Consider the following 19,124-nt stretch of genomic DNA (forward strand, 5'->3'; position numbering starts at 1 on the left):
AATGTTTATGGGTCAATCACAGTGACTCGTTCCTTGTTTTATTACTGAAAATCACGTCGCATGGCAATGCGGACCTAGTTATCTCTTCTAAAATTTACTAACCGGACTGTGCATCAACAACAGTGTTAAAAGATCAGGGCCATTAAAATATGATTTTCACAGAAAAAAAGTCGGCTATAATGAATATTTACAGCAAATCAGCGTGAATTGCGCTGTGCAAGATCAAAAGCAAAAAAGTATCATTCCATGTACACATCGTGCGACCAGTATTAACAAGGCATTACTGCAGGCGAGTCCAGGTTAGGTCAACATAACCCTATATGATATATAGTATCGAAGAAGTTGCGTAACAAAAACGTCTCAGAGTCCAAACTTCCAGTAGGGCATTACAACACGATGCAATTCATAGTCACAAAATATCGCTCACAGCGCATCGTATGATATAACACTTTCTTCTGAGTACAATGTGAATCTAGGATATTCTCGCATTCTGAAATTGTAACACCTTTTCCCATTTGCTACAAAACTATTCTTGCAAATAACAGAAATGTAGCATCTCCGTACGTAAGTATCTCATCTTTGCATAGACTGCTTGATCTATCTTCTAAACGATTGATCCTCATCCCACCAGGCGTGCACGACGCACAAATGAGACTGTCAGCCAGTTTCACGAATTCTTATAATAAGGTCAGCTGTAAATCGCGCCTCTCTATTTTCAAACTCTAAAAACCGGCTTCCCGCTTGTCATATCACAATTACGTAATCACGTCTTCTCTCGTTTCATCTCTCCTTTTAGTTGCGTTGATATGATTTGTCCGCCCAAACAGCTGTGTTTACACGCGGTCTCTTATCAGCGAGTGGTTGCGTCAGTAGACGAATCGATCAAAGTTCTCTAGAACGGACTTTGAACCGACTACGTGCCTGCGAACACGGCCTGTCCACGTGGTGACGTAGCAATATGCATTCGCATCTTGCTGAAAATAGCTGAATAGATGATAAGTGCGTGGAACCATTATGCATTGAATACTAGCCTGCACTCGAGATTGACGGACCCACGATCTGACGGATCGACTTCGCTGTTTAACTCATGTCACTTCAATTTCACGGCTTTTCTTTTTTATGTACGCGTTCTAATAAATCATTTCAATATGAATATATTATTTAATTGTATATTGAAGTTTTGTACCTCCAAGAAGCTGTTCAAATAACTTCGATCATGAGTGCGATTTAAAATTGGCAGCTCCAGCAATTTTATTACGCGTGAATGTATTTGGGACGCGGATTCGCGTGTGTGTTAGGTAAAGACATGTTCTCAATATGTGTAGAAGTATTTTATATCTATAATGACTAGTTCGATTTTGAAGACCTAAAAAAAGAAAAATTTTGACCTAAAAAATCAAAATTTTGACATTTTTGACTGAAAAAACTGAATTTTGGCCAAATTTTGACCTAACGTATGCAATTTAGGTGTTTTCTCACATAATGTTGAAATTGTACCACTTATCTTCATTTCTGGTTGGAACTAGCTGTGCTAACGAAGTAGTTTGACCTGAAAAAAAAAACGTTTTTGGATTAGAAACAGACAAATTTTTACATGAAAAAAGTGGTATTTTAACAAAAATCTGGCCCTATGAAGAATTCCAGTAGTTACAATACGTATTATGGTAGAAATAATTAAAATTTGTTGCAGTACAACGAGAGATACTTTCCTACATTCTAGGGTAGAAAGTGTACGTCTTTACTAAGAAGCTTGCCAAGAATGGAGAAAGAACGTTCAACAGCAGCAGTTGTTGGCTGACAACACTCAACTTGTGCGTACACTGCTGGTGACACACCGTGTTGCTTCATTCTGATAATGTTGTCTACATCACAATTTTTCATCAAGCGCTTCTTAACATAAGAATAATGCAATGCCCAGGAAGTCTTTCTTCAGTTATGATATTGCGGTACGTTGACCATAACACCATGTCTATACCAATTTGTTTTATTTGAACGTTTCTGATTCACAATGAACAGACAAAACGCCGTTTACAATGGTAGGCGTATAAAGTAGGCTACAAGCTGTAAAATATCAAATGATAAGTTCACCGACAGTGCTAAATCTACGATACAAACGAAATGCAGACGTCAAAATTTTTTTGACTTTGTAAACAATTTTGACAGATTTTGACCTAACGCTACCATTTTGACAAAATTTTGACAAATTTTGACATGTCAAAAAAAATCGCCCTAATAACAACTTCGTTGTTGAAGCGTATATTTAAGGTATAGCATAGTTATGATCCTGCCAGCATTGTATGTCCTGGAGGTAAAACAAAAGTAGAATCAGCAAATCTATGAACAGATAGTTCCTCACAGATTCAAATTTACATCCCCATCTAAGAATCGACACAGCTGCCTTTCATCCCAAGAGTTACCAAATTGGTTATTGAGGATGACCTGCTTAAATCATCTTGTCAATGTCTCTTACGCGCGTAAGTTATCAATAAATAATAGTTTGTTTTAAATATATATAGCCTACATAGATATTATCTCCATAATTCATCGGTCCCTATATAACAATTATTCACATACAAATATTGCGCTTCAGCTAATAATCCTAATTTAATATAGTGCGGCCCGCGAATGGATTCAGATGTTGAATGCGGCCCGCGAGCTGAAAACGCTGCCTCTCGTGATCTACACCTTTAGTGAATAAAGGCATAGAATAGCGCATGTCTATTAGTTTGTTTTCCTCGAAAGGTCACGACACTATTACTATAATCTATGTACCTCCGTCAGTCATCACGAAAACATTTAATGAAAGCGCAAGGGTACGAGTGCTAATAAGGTTGTTATTTGATTGAAAGACCACTACCGATCATTTCAACCTTTTCCTATCTTTTCACGTCACTATAAACTTGCGGCGTTTAGTAACGATGAAATGATTACTAAACTAATAACGCTGATGGAATCGCTAAGTTCCGACTAACACTATCTACAGCTGATCCTCTGATTAGTTATATCTGTCGTGTCCGCACTAAAACTATATGATCAAACATAACTAATTATTTGAGGACGTCGAGCTCCGTCTTGTCGGTTGATCACACTCTTGCAGCACGCTAACTACTTAGAAAAGAATGGAAGTACTATTAGTCCGTCATACAGCACACTATTCATTGGCACGTGCTTATAATGGTGGATTGGTGCATTTGACCCATTTTCACCAATGGGAAGGGATGAGAAGGCACAATTTAGGCCCTGAAAGGGGCTGATTCCCCATATATATACACCAGACGCTATGATATAAATTTCATAATGACAGATATAAAGCATTTACAGTGAAAACCAGTCTTTCCCAAACTTTTGTTACACAGCCCCCCTTGGCCAATATCCCAGGTGCCAAACGATTCCCCCCCTACGACCCACCATCATGCTCACACAATCTACGTTACCGCGTCTGGAATTTTGTCGTTGATATAATTCATCGGCATCACGCTGCTAGCTGTTTCAAAGTCACTATCCAGGAGGAGAATCCTGCATCATACTTGTTGCACATGCGTTTCTAAATGTTTGTACAATAAGACCCGCTGGCAAAGAATTCTCTTCGTAATGATTGATTTGGTACAAAACTCAATATTGCATGCCAATGATCATCTAAGGTAGTGTTTCTCAACATTTTGACCTCGCGGCACACTTTGAAAATGAAAAATAGTTCGCGGCACACAAGCACAGTGGTTCAGAACTATTTTGGCTTTTAGCCAAACCACCAGTTCTGCGTAGCAGCAGCCACAGTCCTACAGAGGTGGTCACTGACGATGTACTTCTACCTTTTCGGAGCACACAAGTAGGGTTCTCTCGATTTCAAAATGGAAATTTAGTTTTCTTTTATCTCTGCGGACATGTCACAAATACGTTTACGAATGGTATCATCTGACATGGGAATCGTTTTCAATTCTTCCGAAACATTTTTTACAATTTTAGTGCAGGCTGGAAAAAGAACTTTCTCCGCTTCCGTGTGAGGCTTTGAATTATCAGGTATTACCTCTGCTACTACATAACTGCTGATATCTCGTTAAAACTTCGGGCTGAGCTTGAATTCATAAAATTGGCTCGACAATAAAGTCTGCCCACCACCGCATTGTCGATGTATTTAACCGTGGCATTGGACAGTCCAATGACGATCCCCACTAACAAATACATAGACGCAGAGGGCAGAGGCGTATGTACATTGTACATGTACATGGATACCAAACACATTTCCACGCATATCTTGTAATAGCACCTGTGAGGGTAGCAATACCTTAATATAGTGTTACTGGCAGCCACCCGCAGTTCAATTATAGTTCCAACAAACCGGGATATTAAACCTCAGCGGCGGTCCAATTTGTTAACTGATGTAATTTGATCAACTTTACTTCTCAATTCAACAAGTAAAAGATGAACACCTTCGGCCACACCTCAACATCATGGTCCAATTGCCAGAGTTTAGTTATCAGCGTCCTAAATGCTACAATATGTGGGCAAACTAGCGTATCACACCCATTGACGGTAGAGGCCCCTGTTTGATTCATGGCAGTGCAGTACCAAGTAACGGAGCGTCGCAGTTTTATGATATTATCCGTCGTATACGTTGCTGTGCTCAGAGCGTCTTTACAATAAAAAGTCGAGAGAAAGACCCATAATCCATGACCTAATGAGGATGCCAGATTGAGATACTACTTTGAGATACCGTAACTTTAACTATGATCGTCTCAACATCTTTGTATCCTTTCATTGCATCGCATTGTACATCGAATGTCTTGATCGGATAAATTCAATGGAATTTCCAATAATGACACCCTCAAAATTTGGATTTTTGTTATACTTCGTCCTTATTTACCACATTTTCTCGCGGTACACCTGAGCAGTCCCATTAGTACATCGGTTGAGAACCACTGATCTAAGGAGAGCGTTGGTGACGATGTCAGATCTAATGCGCCTTGTATTGTAACACATGGAACAACGTAACCACATATTCATATACTCCTTCTTAGCAGTGTTGGGATGACTCGAGTCATGACTTGACTCGAGTCAGACTCGAGTCAACTTTTTCGTATGACTTGACTTGACTCGAGTCACTTTGGAAAAATGACTTGACTTGACTCGGAGCTTCAAAAATGTGCATTGACTCGTGACTCGGAGCAAAATTTACGAGTCAATTTCAAGTCATCAAGTATAAGCGGTGTCGAATAAATCACTGTATCTTGTGGATGTTCGGATTGTTCGAGATACCCTGGTGTCACTTGTGAGAACAACCAGTCATTCTCTGATTGTACGTTACAAGGTTCCTCCATTGTTCGATCACAAATAAATTGACCACAATGTAGAAAATTAATCCAAATATCGATGTGTCTCTGTTTCTTAGACGGCTCAATGCTTAGGTTGCCCAGTGCTCACATTTACCAATCCTCTTGTGTGATTTAAATCGAACGAATATATTGGGTGCGTTTATATTCTCATGGGAGTGTAGATAAGTAGTGTAGGCTATTGTACCATATCAATTTGTTTCAACTTCTCGAAGCTTCGTATTAGGTCCTGTATTTTGGCTGATAAGAACTGACTGTAGTATGGAGCTGTACAGTTACTCACGTACTTTATTAGCAGTTCTACGTGTGCGTCAGGGATATACCGTCTTTTTGCATGCATATATAACGAGATATTCGTTATTTGATTAAGATAAATGATTAATTAATCTATCTTTCACACAGCTAGCAAAATGTAATGACTTTGAATAATCACTCATACTTCGAAAATTCAATTTGACTTGAATTGTGACTTGACTCGTGACTTGACTTGACTTGACTTGACTCGACTTGACTCGAGTCACCTCCAAAAAACGAGTGACTTGACTTGACTCGAGTCACCTTTGAAAATCGATTGACTTGACTTGACTCGAGTCAAAATCTGCAATGACTCAAGATGACTCGTGACTCGAAAGTAGTGACTTGATCCCAACACTGCTTCTTAGTGCACAAATATGAATATTATTAATTATTGGATTTCCCGGAATGATTTCTATAGTGCCCGTTTCATTTCAGCGCCCTCCAATCGACTATAGTTTGTAGCTAGCGCCCCCTTCGACGTAACGCCTCCCTCGTGGCGAGATTTTGAGCACGACTACACATAATAACGGATCTCCAAATCCAATAAACTGAACTGAACTGCACAGAGCAGTATAACCACAGAGCGAGTGTTTCGATCGATCAAACCTTTTTTATTGAAGCTGGCACTGTTATCGCCAAGCAAACAGATGAGATTACATAATCAAGGCGGGCAGTATTCGCAGACGTAGTAGCTCAGGCTGTCTCCTTCCTGGGCGGAGAACGCGAGGTTTTTGAAAGTAGGAAAAATCGCGATGGCCCGAGACTCAAACTCCATGGCGGAGTAGGTCACTGACACGCCCGTTTCGGAGACATACTCTGTTCCGTCGGTCCACAGAGCGGACATTGTGTCTGAAGTCCCGTCTCCGTCGGTCAGTCCCAGCCAGACACTGCCCGACACACCGAGTAAGTCGCGGAGAAGAGCCCTGTAAACGCGAGGAGATGGATAAGAGAGACCCAAATTATTGTGCCCGACTCAGGTGGCGACTGACACGGACCCTTGTCGTCATCTAGTACTGGGATCTTCATCCGGGTGTATCGTACCGAAATGTTTAAAAGGTGTACCACTCCGAGGGGGGGGGGGGGGGGGTAGCAGATTCGCATCACAATAGACCTTTAACTAGCTATCACAATAAATAAGCTAGTTCATGCTTCACAACAGATTGACCGGATGTGCAATATCGTACAATGTCCGTATCAACTGTGAGCAGCTTGAAAATTATATTCCTTTGTGAAGTCACCAGCAAATGTTTCTCCTCATCATTTAGTCATTGGTAATGGACATGGATAACAACAAGCAAGAGAGTGATTAGCAAAACCGGAAGGTCCATCATCATTAATTTTGTCATCAAAATTTTCGAAGACACCCCCTCCTACAGCTCTACCAGTTAATCTGATCAAGTGGTCTGAGAATGGATGGGTGTTTGACAATATATATGGAAAATTACCAGTATTATCGACGAAATTTATTTATGAGGTTGAAAAAATTTTCACGCTCGGCGCGACTATATACAATCTAGTGTTAGGATGACTCGAGTCATGACTTGACTCGAGTCAGAATCGAGTCACTTTTTTCGTATGACTTGACTTGACTCGAGTCACTTTGCTAAAATGACTTGACTTGACTTGACTCGGTGTTTCAGAAATGTGGATTGACTTGTGAAACGGAGCAAAATTCACGAGTCAATTTCAAGTCATCAAGTAATCGGTGTCGATGAAAATCACTGTATCTTGCATATGTTCGGAATGTTCTCGAAACGCTGTTGTGACCCGCAAGAGTGACCAATCATTCAATGATCGTGTGTTTTACTCGGCCTCCGTTGTACTCTCGCAAATAAATTGAGCGCAAATCAAGTCATCGAAGCTTACAGCTTACGTTGTCGTAAACTATGTATAGTAAAGAAATTTAAAAGCAAATAGTCTATTTCTGTTCTCTGTTCTTACCTTAACAAAAACTCTTGTTTTATTGAAATTGAATGGGAATATAGTTTATATAGTCCTCAAACATTGCCGCAGGCTCGAATTGTATCATATCAATGTGTAAATGGGTAACGTATTGCATCTTATCAATTCGTTTCTCTATTCTCTATTTTGGCTGGTGACTATAAACTGTGGCTATGCAATTAGCGTAGTTTAGCGTGTATATTTAACCCTGTATTTGTTCATCGGTTCAAAATCATTGACCAATCAATCTGTATTTCAGACAGCTAGCAAAATGCAATGACGTAATCATGCCTTATACTTCGAAAAAGCAACTCGACTTGAATTGTAACTTGACTCGTGACTTGACTTGACTTGACTCGACTTGACTCGAGTCACCTCCAAAAATCGAGTGACTTGACTCGACTCGAGTCACCTTTGAAAATCGATTGACTTGACTTGACTTGAGTCAAAATGTGCAATGACTCGAAATGACTCGTGACTCGAAGGTGGTGACTTGATCCCAACACTGATACAATCCCAGTAACTTTTTCTAATAATATTACTCGCGATTTGTGTGGGGGTTTTTCTGTTTACGCAATTAGAAACACACAAAGGTAAATCTCAAGAAAACAGTGATGGCTCAGTACACCTACGCCTCTGCTTTTACCTCTTTTCTTGGTGTAGCGAATAGATACCAATCTCTCTATCTACTAGTGCGGGCTGATCGACAAATTCTCTGGCCGGATTTCTGTGACCGAGATTTAATTAAAAAAAACGGGTAGGCGTACTTATGTCTATTAAAGTACAAATGTAGTAAATCATACGCTGCAGGTCCAATTTTAAATATTGAATATTTTAAAAAGAAACATGACAATAAAAACTCACAGATGTGTATTGAACACAGGTTTGTATTGGCGGCTAACGGCGTGTGGCTGGTAGCTACAACAGTCATGCTCCTCTACAGCCTCAATGACGATTGTGACCGTATCAAAAAATACGAATCCGGCTCCGATCCGACTCCGGTCGTATCAGAAAAATATGAATCTGGCTCCGACCAAATATGAAAAAAATCCGGTCGCATATCCAGTCCGGCTTCGGTCCACGACCAGCTCATGTATCTACAATCTACATGCGTACAGCCCGCGGGAAAGTCGCGGCATCGATCTGACTCATAATGAAACCAGTACTCACTCTCTGTCCTCCGCGGTCCTGACGTTCTGCTGTGCGAGACCCACGTTAGCACCGATTGACGCGCATTCGCTTTCTGCGTCGTCTTCCCGGGCCGTGTTCGCGCCGACTTCGTACTGACATCCCTTGTATGTTTTCCAATCAGGCTGTAACGCAAAGGGAATACCGTGAGTGAGAGATCATTGAAAGAAAAAATCGGTATCGGGCATAACGCCGTAGAACAATATAGAGGGGAGTTTCGTGACGTCTAATGTTCCGGTAGGGAGCCAGACCACCATATTCAGCGACTTTTAGACTTGGGATAATCACATATGCCTATGATATCATACAAGCAGAGTAATCGCTCTTGGTACTCCGGCAAACGTACCGTCGTGAATTTATACTCAAGAAGCTGCTGGTTCGTAATACAGAACTCGAAGATGGCCTTCAATACAACATCCATTGTAATAAAATATTTATTGAACTCGAATACTTTTCGGGTGCCTCTTTTCAAGAGGTATATGGTGAAAGTATACATCACAAAGATTGTTTGAACGAATAACGCAACAAATCCTCAAATCGATTCGCTCAAAAACTTGCGCAAATGACCGCAAGCGTTCGCGCGCCAATTCAAGTTGACTGCAAAACCTGACTCATCTGACGATTATCAAACATACGCTTCGTCGAGCGGTCAACATTTAAGTGAAAATCCTTCTTGCGCTCAAAACTATAAGGACGAAAAGTTTACTGTCATTGCGCGAGGCAGATTTCTGTTTCATTTAAAAGTGTTAGAATCAACCAGTATTCAATTGACCAAGCCTATTCTAAGTGACAGACAGACAGACAGACAGACAGAAGTTTATTTTCATGTGTAAGACAGTAATGCTGTAAAATGGTGGCCAGCGATACGACCTTCAGGTCTTCAAGTCAGCTGGTCACCTCATACATTAAACAGACAGTCAATATAGGTCAACATGCAATACCAATTACATATAGGCTAACCCATATATGTATATCTATAGTTAATGATTTGGCATATCACTGCTGTCAATCTAGCTACATAATAACAAGTAACTAAACAGTTGGTAAAATAACAAGTAAACAATACAAACGGTACCAAACTCTCAATGGTATGAGAATGAAGAAACTAAACAGTAGCCATTAGGTTATGATTGGAAGAGCTGCTTTTATAATGATATTTAAGTTCGTTAAAAGACATACTTTTCAATTCAGTTGGAGTCTCACCCCATAGTTTTGGTCCTGAAAAGACAATGGATCTTTGAGCCATTGAAGACACACGTGGAATAAAATAGTTGTTAGAAGAAGCAGATCTGGTATTATAAGTATGGACGTCTTTTTGGAGAAGAAATAGGCCTAGCAATGCATCGGAAATATTGCCATTATGGTATCTATGCATCAACTTTGCAATTTCTAAAGAGCACATTTTGGAACTGCTAATATGTTGAGGGATCTGTTTGCTTGCTGAGCACTATCCTAGACGGCATATTGATCGGATAGCTCTATTTTGTTGAACAGATAAGGCTTGCAAGTACGTTTTGAAAGATGTGCCCCAAAAAATAACACCATAAAGGTGAGGATGAATAATGGAAAAGTATAGAGTTCTTAGAACTGATCTGGGAAGTAAACGAGATACCCGTGACAGCACACCACAAGCACGAGAAACTTTTGACACTAGCAATTCGATATGTGAACAAAAGGATTTTCTGTATTGCGTTGTTACTATAGCTGCACTGTTACATTGCGGACTTCATGGTGTGCAATTCTGATTGTACGCCATATTTTGCCTTTTTGCTTTAGATTTTCCGTCTGTTTAAATCCCTATAGTGTGCCGTTAACTCTTGAAAAAGGGCTCATGAAAAGTCTTCGAGTTCAATAAATATTTTATTACAATGGATGTTGTATTAAAATCAATTACAAGTAGAAGTAGGTGAAGAGAAGGTGATTTAGAGCTGCTAAGTTGAAGTAATCTTAAATTGTTAACACTTGAGTAATTAGTGCAGCTAGATCAGATCTACTTGAGTAGAGCAGTATATACTTCGTGACTGACCACCATTGCTCCCACGTGTCCATGTGCAGGCTTTATAGTTCATTACATATCCAACAATGGCTGAATTCAGAGGAGAAGTGTTATCATATTTTGAGAGCCGTCAATGAGGACACTTTTCACACGGTGCAAAATATTCTATAGTGGACGAGAAAACGAGTCATTTTCCAATACAGCTAATGACATTGGGTCAATTCCCCCAATAACCGCTTATAGTTTAGATTAGGCAAGTTGACTAGGAGTAAAACAGGGCACTTTTAGTACTCGTATACCTATGGCTGTGTTTAAAACAAAAATCAATTTGAAACAAACATGTTTAAAACAAGGTCCCTTTATTGTGTTTTGACTAAGCCAGTGGTTCCCAACGTGGGCGATTTGTCGGTCCAGGGGGGCGAAAATAGCCAAGGGGGCGATATGGGGGCGAAAATGGACGAAGGGGGCAATAGGGGGGCGATGGCGCGTTGAAATGACTATATTGGCGTCCATGACCGTAACTGCCACGCCCAAACTCCCAATTAGCATGGGGGGCCCCGAGCTCAAAGGAGGCCGCACAATTTTTTTTGTGAATTAACAATAATTATAGAGTATTATTTTGGAAATTTAGGCAACTTTTTCAAAAGATTTTCGCGCTGCGCGCCATTTCGTGGTCACATGTTTCTTTCTTATTGCATCTCCTTCCTCCAAGAAATAATACGCATGAGTTACAGAAATGGGCATCTCGGCGTCAGCGATTATCACACCATGACGCACCAAGACATATGAAGTTTCAGGCCATGTAATATGCGACTCCGAGAAGTGTGCCAGAACGAGAAAACCTTGGCGGAAAAGGACTGCCCTCATGCTGACCGACTTCGATATATATACGAAATACATATATATTTAATTGTCCATAGGCACCTAAATGCCTGGCGCCGAATGTTCATGTCCTGGCAATCAGAACCCCACAAAATTCCATCTCGCTGAGAAAAATTAATTGCCTGTGCAGAAATACCAATTTAAAATTGTGTGCGTCATTTAGTTTAGTACGTATGGACGATGTGAATATCTATTGACATAGCAGACAGGCCACGAAATTTAATTAAGTAACAAAGTAATTATACCCACACGTCCGCCCGAATATGTTCAATTGTACGATTATTTTTTACGGGCCCTACATTTTCCAAGACACCTCGCTCAGCTTTACCGGTAAATCTGAATACATGAGCAGAGAGAAGATAAAAATCGACAGCAATATATATGCAATTCCCGTTCGTATTGACCGATTCAATCATGAATTATAGATATCTTTCGCGCGAATTAAACCGACTAACTAAAGAATCCAACAATTGTGCTGAGAAGTATCGGTTAGAAGTATCGGGGGAGTTTGGTCTGAGGGGTGCAGAAGTTTGCTTTATCGCCCTATGGAGCAGCGGGGATCAATACCAACGTATCGGGGGGGGGGGGGGGGCTGACGAAGTGCTGTTACGGTCCTTTGGGAATCAAGTCGGAGAAATTACCTTTTTTTAAAGTCAACTCACCAAAATTCAGCTGGAAAAGTGTAATTTCGAGGTCGAGACGAGAAGTTGACCTTTTTTCTTAGTAAAGTCGTCGGTGATTTCAGTCTGTATGCCCATTTTCCGGTTCCCAATATTTGGGGGGCGATGATCGGTGTGGAGTTTGAAAAGGGGGCGATGAGCCGAAAAAGGTTGGGAACCACTGGTCTAAGCAATGACGTCACGCATATTTAATAGTGACGTCATACTGGATTGATATTCAAAATTGAAAATATGGGGTAGATATAGCTCCTTTGACCAATAGGCATCCAACCGCTGTCATATACGCACCAAAATATCTTTAACCAGGACTACATCGTCATGTAGCATTTTTAAGGTCGGCGGTCATCATCATCAGATCATTCATTCCGTATCAATGATCTATATCGATGTACTAAAGCTGTTGAACCGACTATTTCGAGGGTTCCAACCATGCCATATCGTATACCTCGGCTATATCGGGTGGTAATCGTCGTCCGTAGGCTCATACAACATGTTTTTGTAAAGTATTGACACAATTATACAACTTGAAGAAACACAATTTTTTAAAAGACCTTTGTTCAAAACGGATTTTATGGTCGTTTTTTGGTATTTTAAGCTAAAAAAGAGGACAAATTGCCGAAAAGGAGAACATTTGCGCGAAGTAAGGACATGTCTTCAAAAAAAGGTCATCTCTTTCCGAAAGAAGACGGTGGGGTTATCAGCCACGGTGCTAGTTTTTAGAGCTTTGCTTTAATAATCCAAGGATCGTATATCCATCGGATTTATTTATTCTTGGCTGGAGCCGGATTCATACTTCCGGTGATAAGACCGTTTCCGGATTAACATTTTTCTACTACGGCCGGATTCACAATTTGAAACCTCGTATTTTAGCAGACGTTTTTCATTGAAATATGAAAAGTTGGCATGATATTGACAGGTTGTTTTCGGACTTTGAATTGGAAATTTATCAGTCGCATTTTTTCGGACTCCATATTTCAAATTGTGTGCCTAATTAGTACTTTTCCTCGTACGACCAGAGTGGGATCGGGGCTGGATTCCATTAAAAAAACACGATCAGAGTCGAACTAGGCCAGGGAATTTGTCGTTCGGATAGCGGTCGTTCTTTATTCATGATTCAGATTCGATTAAAGTCCGCTCGTCTTAAATATTTTCAAGACCGACCGTTACAAATTCCAGAGTTTAGTCAGCTTCCTACGCATGACGTTAGCTTACCGGCACAACTGTCGGTGTCGTAGTCCCCGCCGTCGTCGTTGTCCCCGCCGTCGTTGTTGTTGCCGTCGTGTTCCTCATTTCTGTGTGCGGAAGACAAAGAGTCGGTTCAGCGAAACCAGAAATTTGCCTCCTTCAGACTTTTACATGCTACTGGATTTTCGGGACGCACAACTAGAACGAGAACTAGGATTACTCACTTTCAAAACAGGCCACAAATTACTAAAACACCGCTAATTCTATTCAATTACGAAACTAATATATTCGTTTATATTTTTTTATCGGAATTGCGTCGGCTTCAATTTTCGGGTTTCAAATGGGAGGGTTCCGACTAGGGCTGGGCAAAATCGAGCAACTGAGTGATTCAATTCTGAGTCACGTAATATGCTTCGAGTCGAGTCGAGTAATCGAGTATCACACGTTATGACGTCATATATGAATGTAATACGTCAAAGTTCAAATATGTACCGTTTATGCCCCCACAACGAATATAATGCATTTTATCCATGTCTTAAATGGTATTTCGGTATTGTTTCTACCATACCGATTTCATTCCATTTGGTGACAATGTTGTGAAATAATCATGACTTCGGAAATGTGCTACATCCAGTAACCTTCGTAGCTTCGTACCATATGTTTCGTATGCTATGATACCGCCAATCAAGGTTTCAAGGCTTCAGCAGTGAAAATTAGTATCGAAACTATAATTCTTGTTGATAAATTAACTTTCAGTGGCGAGAAGCGTATAATTTCAGTACTCGAAAAAATCGTATTTTACTACTCGACTCGAATCATTAAAATCAATACTCGATTCAGATTCGAGTACTCGAATCATAGTGCCCAGCCCTAGTTTCGACCCCGAAAACCCATCCGCTACGCCAGTGCTAGTGCGGTGATGAATTTGAGTTAGCCATCGCTGTGAGAACACCACACAGCAGAACGCCGGTATTCACGCCAAACGACGACAGTCGAACAGTGTAGTCTATTTCATCTACGACAATTTTGCGGACTCGTAACTACAGATTTAGAACTATACTTAATTCTGGAAATCATCCACTACAACTACAAATTAGAGCTAAAACTACTATGAGAATCAGTAATTAATTTACCACCAACCAAACTGGATTGGTAGTTCGTACAAGTATGGCCTCGTTTCCCCCCGATACTCACGTTGAATCAGTTGTAGCAGCACGATGGTTCTTATCAATTCCTGCAACCGATTGTTAGGTGGCGGAGCATATCGAACTGGCACGTATTGACTCCCTTGTGCGACGTACGCGCTCGCTTGCTGGATCGTAGAAAACTTGTTAATTCGGCGAAATTGTGCTCACGCATATGTTGAAAGAGATTGTATATATCGTGAAAAGTCAGAAGCCACCTGAGCATTACCACCAGACTTACAGATCCAGCGACGGAGGAAGACCGTCGCTCAGCCATCAAAGCCGAGTCACCATGGACAGTCGCGTATCGCTACACTCAAAACCTTACAATAACTAAAAAAGATACAGCTTGAAAAAATATATTCGTATTGAAATAAATCCAGATATATTCGGTAATCGTCAGTAACTATAGTAAAGAATTGAAACTCTGCATTTCAAATTGCCTCCTATAGTGTCTTCGCCATTACTCCTGACGAGTGTCAGCCGAAAATCCTCGGGTTTATTTCAATGTGAGTATATTATTCGATTGTATATTGAGGTTCTGCACCTCGATAAGCCTCTCGAAGGGTACGGATGTACGGAAAAACAGCGCCATTGAAAATATGTAGATGATAAATGATTACGGTAGGGTCAGTGATTTGTTGATTAATACAATTTAGTGGTATATGAACAGGCTCTTGGAGGTACAGAACTTCAATATACAATTGAATAGTATATTCATATTGAAATGAACCCGAATATTTTCGGCTGACACTCGTCAGGGGTAATCGTCAGCAACTAGTAGAGAATTCAAAAGAACAGCGTATATCAACAATCGTAACACGTCATATTTTGTGTTACGATTGTTGATATACGATGTTCTATTCAATTTAGTGGTAATATGATAGCCCTGAGTCAAACACAACTTTTTTCGAAAAACTCTCAAGAAGGCAAATTACGGAGATTAGACTATAAACTTAGTTCATATACTGACATCGCTACACCCGATTGAGTTCTGCAAACGATTAGTGAAATGATGGTGATGCTCATACATGCGCAATCAACAGCGAGTGTTCGCCTGTATGTGGAACAAATTATCAAAAATGGTTGGGCTGACTTACTTCTCCCTGGTGGGTTGTCGGCCCCTGTCCAGCTTGTTCACCAGTAACTGCAATATCAACAAGTTCAAAAAGACCAATAGAGACAAATAGTCAGCAAAGATTCCCACCTCCGACGTAAGCGACTGCCACGAGCAGGATGAAACTAGGAACGAATCGCATAATAGTCCTATTGACTAATACCACCTATCTGCTGTTGGAAGAGAATATTTCCTCGGAAATTGTAGAGCATCCTGACTGTAAGTTCACTAATAAATCCACCATAACGGTTCTACCGAGAAAGCGGCATCACAAGAGAACGAATTACACGAAAACAAATTGTTCTATCACATGGCTTCTCAAACTTGGGTACGCGAGCTATGTCATTTATATGACACTAGGACAATTTTCTACAGCAGTGAATTTAGGAAGTATATGGGAATTGGGTTTAAGATCATAAAATGCAGTGTTTATTAAGGTTTAATACCATCATAATTTCACATTTACTTGTGCATTTTCCGTAGTGAATTTCTGCTTCTCTGTCCGTGTTATGAGAGTTATTACCATAGTCCACTGTATATTTCACATTATTTATATTCAAATCAGTATCATCTGCTTATTAGCCTATGAAGGCTGCTTGATTAGCGCTATTGTGGTTTATGATATTTATGTACAATGATGAGCTGGGTATAGTTTATGGAATAAGTCGTATGGCAAAGTCGCATCCAGGAATGTCAGAAATTGTGTGGACAGTCGTTTTCTCTTCGCCTCCACAGACTTACTAGCAAAGCATTGTCAAGCTCATCCATCGCAGTGGAATGATGTTTGAAAATGTAAATACATAGTCTGTGGGGATTCGTCTTTCAATTCGGCATACTTTATACAGCATCATTTCTAAGGGGTATAGGCCTACGCCATACATGCAAATAACTCGTAACGAAAAAAAAGTTTGAGAAATCCCGTTCTGTCAAGAATATCAGATCGCGATCGCGGAGCAGCATTTCGCGGGTAATCCAAACTCCAAGTATGTATACACTCGTGACAAAACAATCAGATTTTACTGGATGAATACAATTCCGCGATTGAGATTACCAGACCACTATCTCACACATCGATTACGCCTACCGCAACACGCCACTTCAATTCCCCTGCTTTTACTTTCCATGGTATCTCTTGTTACTTTTCATTCCGTGTCCATGCACGTTGTATACATGTTCGAGGCAAAAGCGGCAGTCTTATTGAAAGACTAGTCCAAGTTGGTTCGGAGGCCACATATCCCTTGACCTTTGCACGATCTTGTGATGAGATGAAGCGATAGAATCATGACTGACTTAAACTGGGCTGAGCGGAGCAAGCTGGCGGTGTCGATTTTGTTGAATACTGCGTGGTTATTTTGACTTACGAATATGGGGCTGGTCACAATGATTGGCATACTCGTATCTGATTCGAGCATCTATTTTACATATTCGAGTCGGTATAGTGAGAAATTAACCTTTTGATTACTGAAATGATGTGCTTGTCGTTATGAGTTCATTTATCCCCGTAAATTATGGTTTAGAGCAGGGGTGTCAAGCATAAGGCCGGCGGTCCCCATTTACATTTCATCCGGCCCGCGAAGCAAGTCTGAGAATAGATTGAAATATACTTTTATGTTTCAGAAAATTGTCTAACAAATTTTCCATTAAATAATTCCTCATGGCGGAAAATGTGGAGTAGATTCTTAGGCCAAATTATAACTATCCGACACCGGGGTTATGGTTGCACCCAAGTCACGAAGAGGAACGAATCGCTGACATTGACACCCACTCACTACCAGGAAGGCACAAATAATCGCTTTCAATTCAGAGTTATATTTAAAAAAAATGGAGAAGTAGTTATTCACAGAAGCAGAAACGTGAATGCAAAACGGTTATATGCAGGTTACATGTAGAATATAATAATAGTTACACAACAATAGAATCCAAACATCTGTAGTCGCACTTCTTTGACACTTACGTCTCAACAGGTTTACGGTTATCAGAGCAACCCGGATTGCGATTTACTGAGAATTAACCAAATCAAACGTCGCATTAACAGTTAAATTTTTTGTACTCCTCACAATGCACATACAGGGCTAACGTCTGATTACGACTGAAATAAAGAGAGGACGGAGATACCAACTTATATCGTCGTTACATCCACTGTTTTGACGGTTTATAACTGTAGGCTACTCAGACAGCCAATAATCGTATTTTGTCAATTCCATTGCTTGCTAATGAAGGTGTTGCTGGAATAGAGCCCCCATGATCCACAATATTATGTAAATTACTATTATGTTAATAGGCTTGATAATAATTTATTCATGTGAAAGCAAGGGCATGGATATTAAGGTAACATTTTGCAATCACTTGACTGGCCCGACCCGCATGCGATCAGAAGGTTTGAATCCGGCCCGCGACGCAAGTTGAGTTTGACAGCCCTCTTTTATAGAGTATTTTCCACTGTCTGAAACCCCGAATGATCGCATCGCAGAATATATAAAATGTATTACCAAGATTCGTACGGCAGTGGGAATGACATATCTAAGTCGTGATCAATCCCAAGCATTGTCAAAAAGTGCAATAAAGTTGGAACGGTTGAAAAAATAACAAATTATCTTCATTGCGATGTAGAACATGCACTATGTTCTGTGTGGTAGCGTAAAAGGTACATATTTGAACTTTCCACGTCGCTCAAGCAGTGGTGACGTCATTATGAGCGACGCTCAGGTAGCCTACTCGATTTAAGACAGCCCTACCTGTATGAACAAACGCCCTAACAAACAGCCCTTCCACTCACCAGAATAGAATCTAATCAAACTGAGCCGTTTCGGCATCAGGAAACGTCGTAAACAGAATAATCTCCCATATAGTATATCAATGGCCTCAGGGAGAGTCGTCCCATCGTGACAAGGCCCCGACATCGTCATCGGGATATTTCAAACGAAGCTCTCCGGTGTTTTCCGATGATTTTAAAATTCAGCGACTATCGCATCTATCAACCAATATGCTTTCTAATCAAATATGTATGCACCCACGCTTTCTGGCCACATACGATTCAACGCTCTGCTTTCGAGTATCGGCTATACATAAGTATCTGACAGCCTATCAGATTTGCGAAAGCGAGAGCTTGCGACGACATTCTAATGCGCACACGGCCGAGCCTGTAATCGCCAGTAATCGTCAGTAATTGGCCTCGTTTGACAGATTACAAGCACCCGAATCAGAAGAAAATATGTTCATTGAGGCAGTGATCATTCGGGCCGAAGGTCCCCAAACTTTTTAGACTCAACGCCCCCTTATTAAGCACGCGTTTTATCTTTATCTCCCCGTAAAAGCTAGGGGTTATCA

The 19,124-nt window shown here is 40.6% G+C and overlaps 2 protein-coding genes across 2 annotated transcripts in view; both read right to left on the reverse strand.

The window, feature by feature from the left end:
* LOC145436535 (dnaJ homolog subfamily C member 7-like) overlaps positions 1 to 19,124 on the reverse strand; it is a 71,876-nt gene that overhangs the window by 31,267 nt on the left and 21,485 nt on the right. The window lies entirely within an intron of this gene.
* Positions 6,215 to 16,016, reverse strand: LOC145436701 (uncharacterized). The gene is made up of 6 exons (XM_080314007.1): positions 15,888 to 16,016; positions 15,781 to 15,827; positions 14,691 to 14,808; positions 13,524 to 13,603; positions 8,736 to 8,878; positions 6,215 to 6,547 (listed from the first exon to the last, which is right to left on the reverse strand). The coding sequence occupies exons 1-6, from the start codon at positions 15,937 to 15,939 to the stop codon at positions 6,286 to 6,288; spliced, it is 702 nt and encodes a 233-aa protein (XP_080170133.1). The 5' UTR covers positions 15,940 to 16,016; the 3' UTR covers positions 6,215 to 6,285.

Source organism: Botryllus schlosseri, chromosome 1 (genome assembly GCF_051294905.1).
Source record: "Botryllus schlosseri isolate E-star chromosome 1, Bs_hap1, whole genome shotgun sequence".
NCBI classification, from domain to species: domain Eukaryota; kingdom Metazoa; phylum Chordata; class Ascidiacea; order Stolidobranchia; family Styelidae; genus Botryllus; species Botryllus schlosseri.

Excerpts from the sequence above, each read along its gene's own strand:
- LOC145436701 (XM_080314007.1), bottom strand. The coding sequence starts at position 15,939 with ATGCGATTCGTTCCTAGTTTCATCCTGCTCGTGGCAGTCGCTTACGTC. Across the intron at positions 14,809-15,780 it reads CGACAACCCACCAGGGAGAA|CAAGCGAGCGCGTACGTCGC; the intron begins GTAAGTCAGCCC and ends TCTACGATCCAG. Across the intron at positions 8,879-13,523 it reads CGACACCGACAGTTGTGCCG|CCTGATTGGAAAACATACAA; the intron begins GTAAGCTAACGT and ends TTTGCGTTACAG.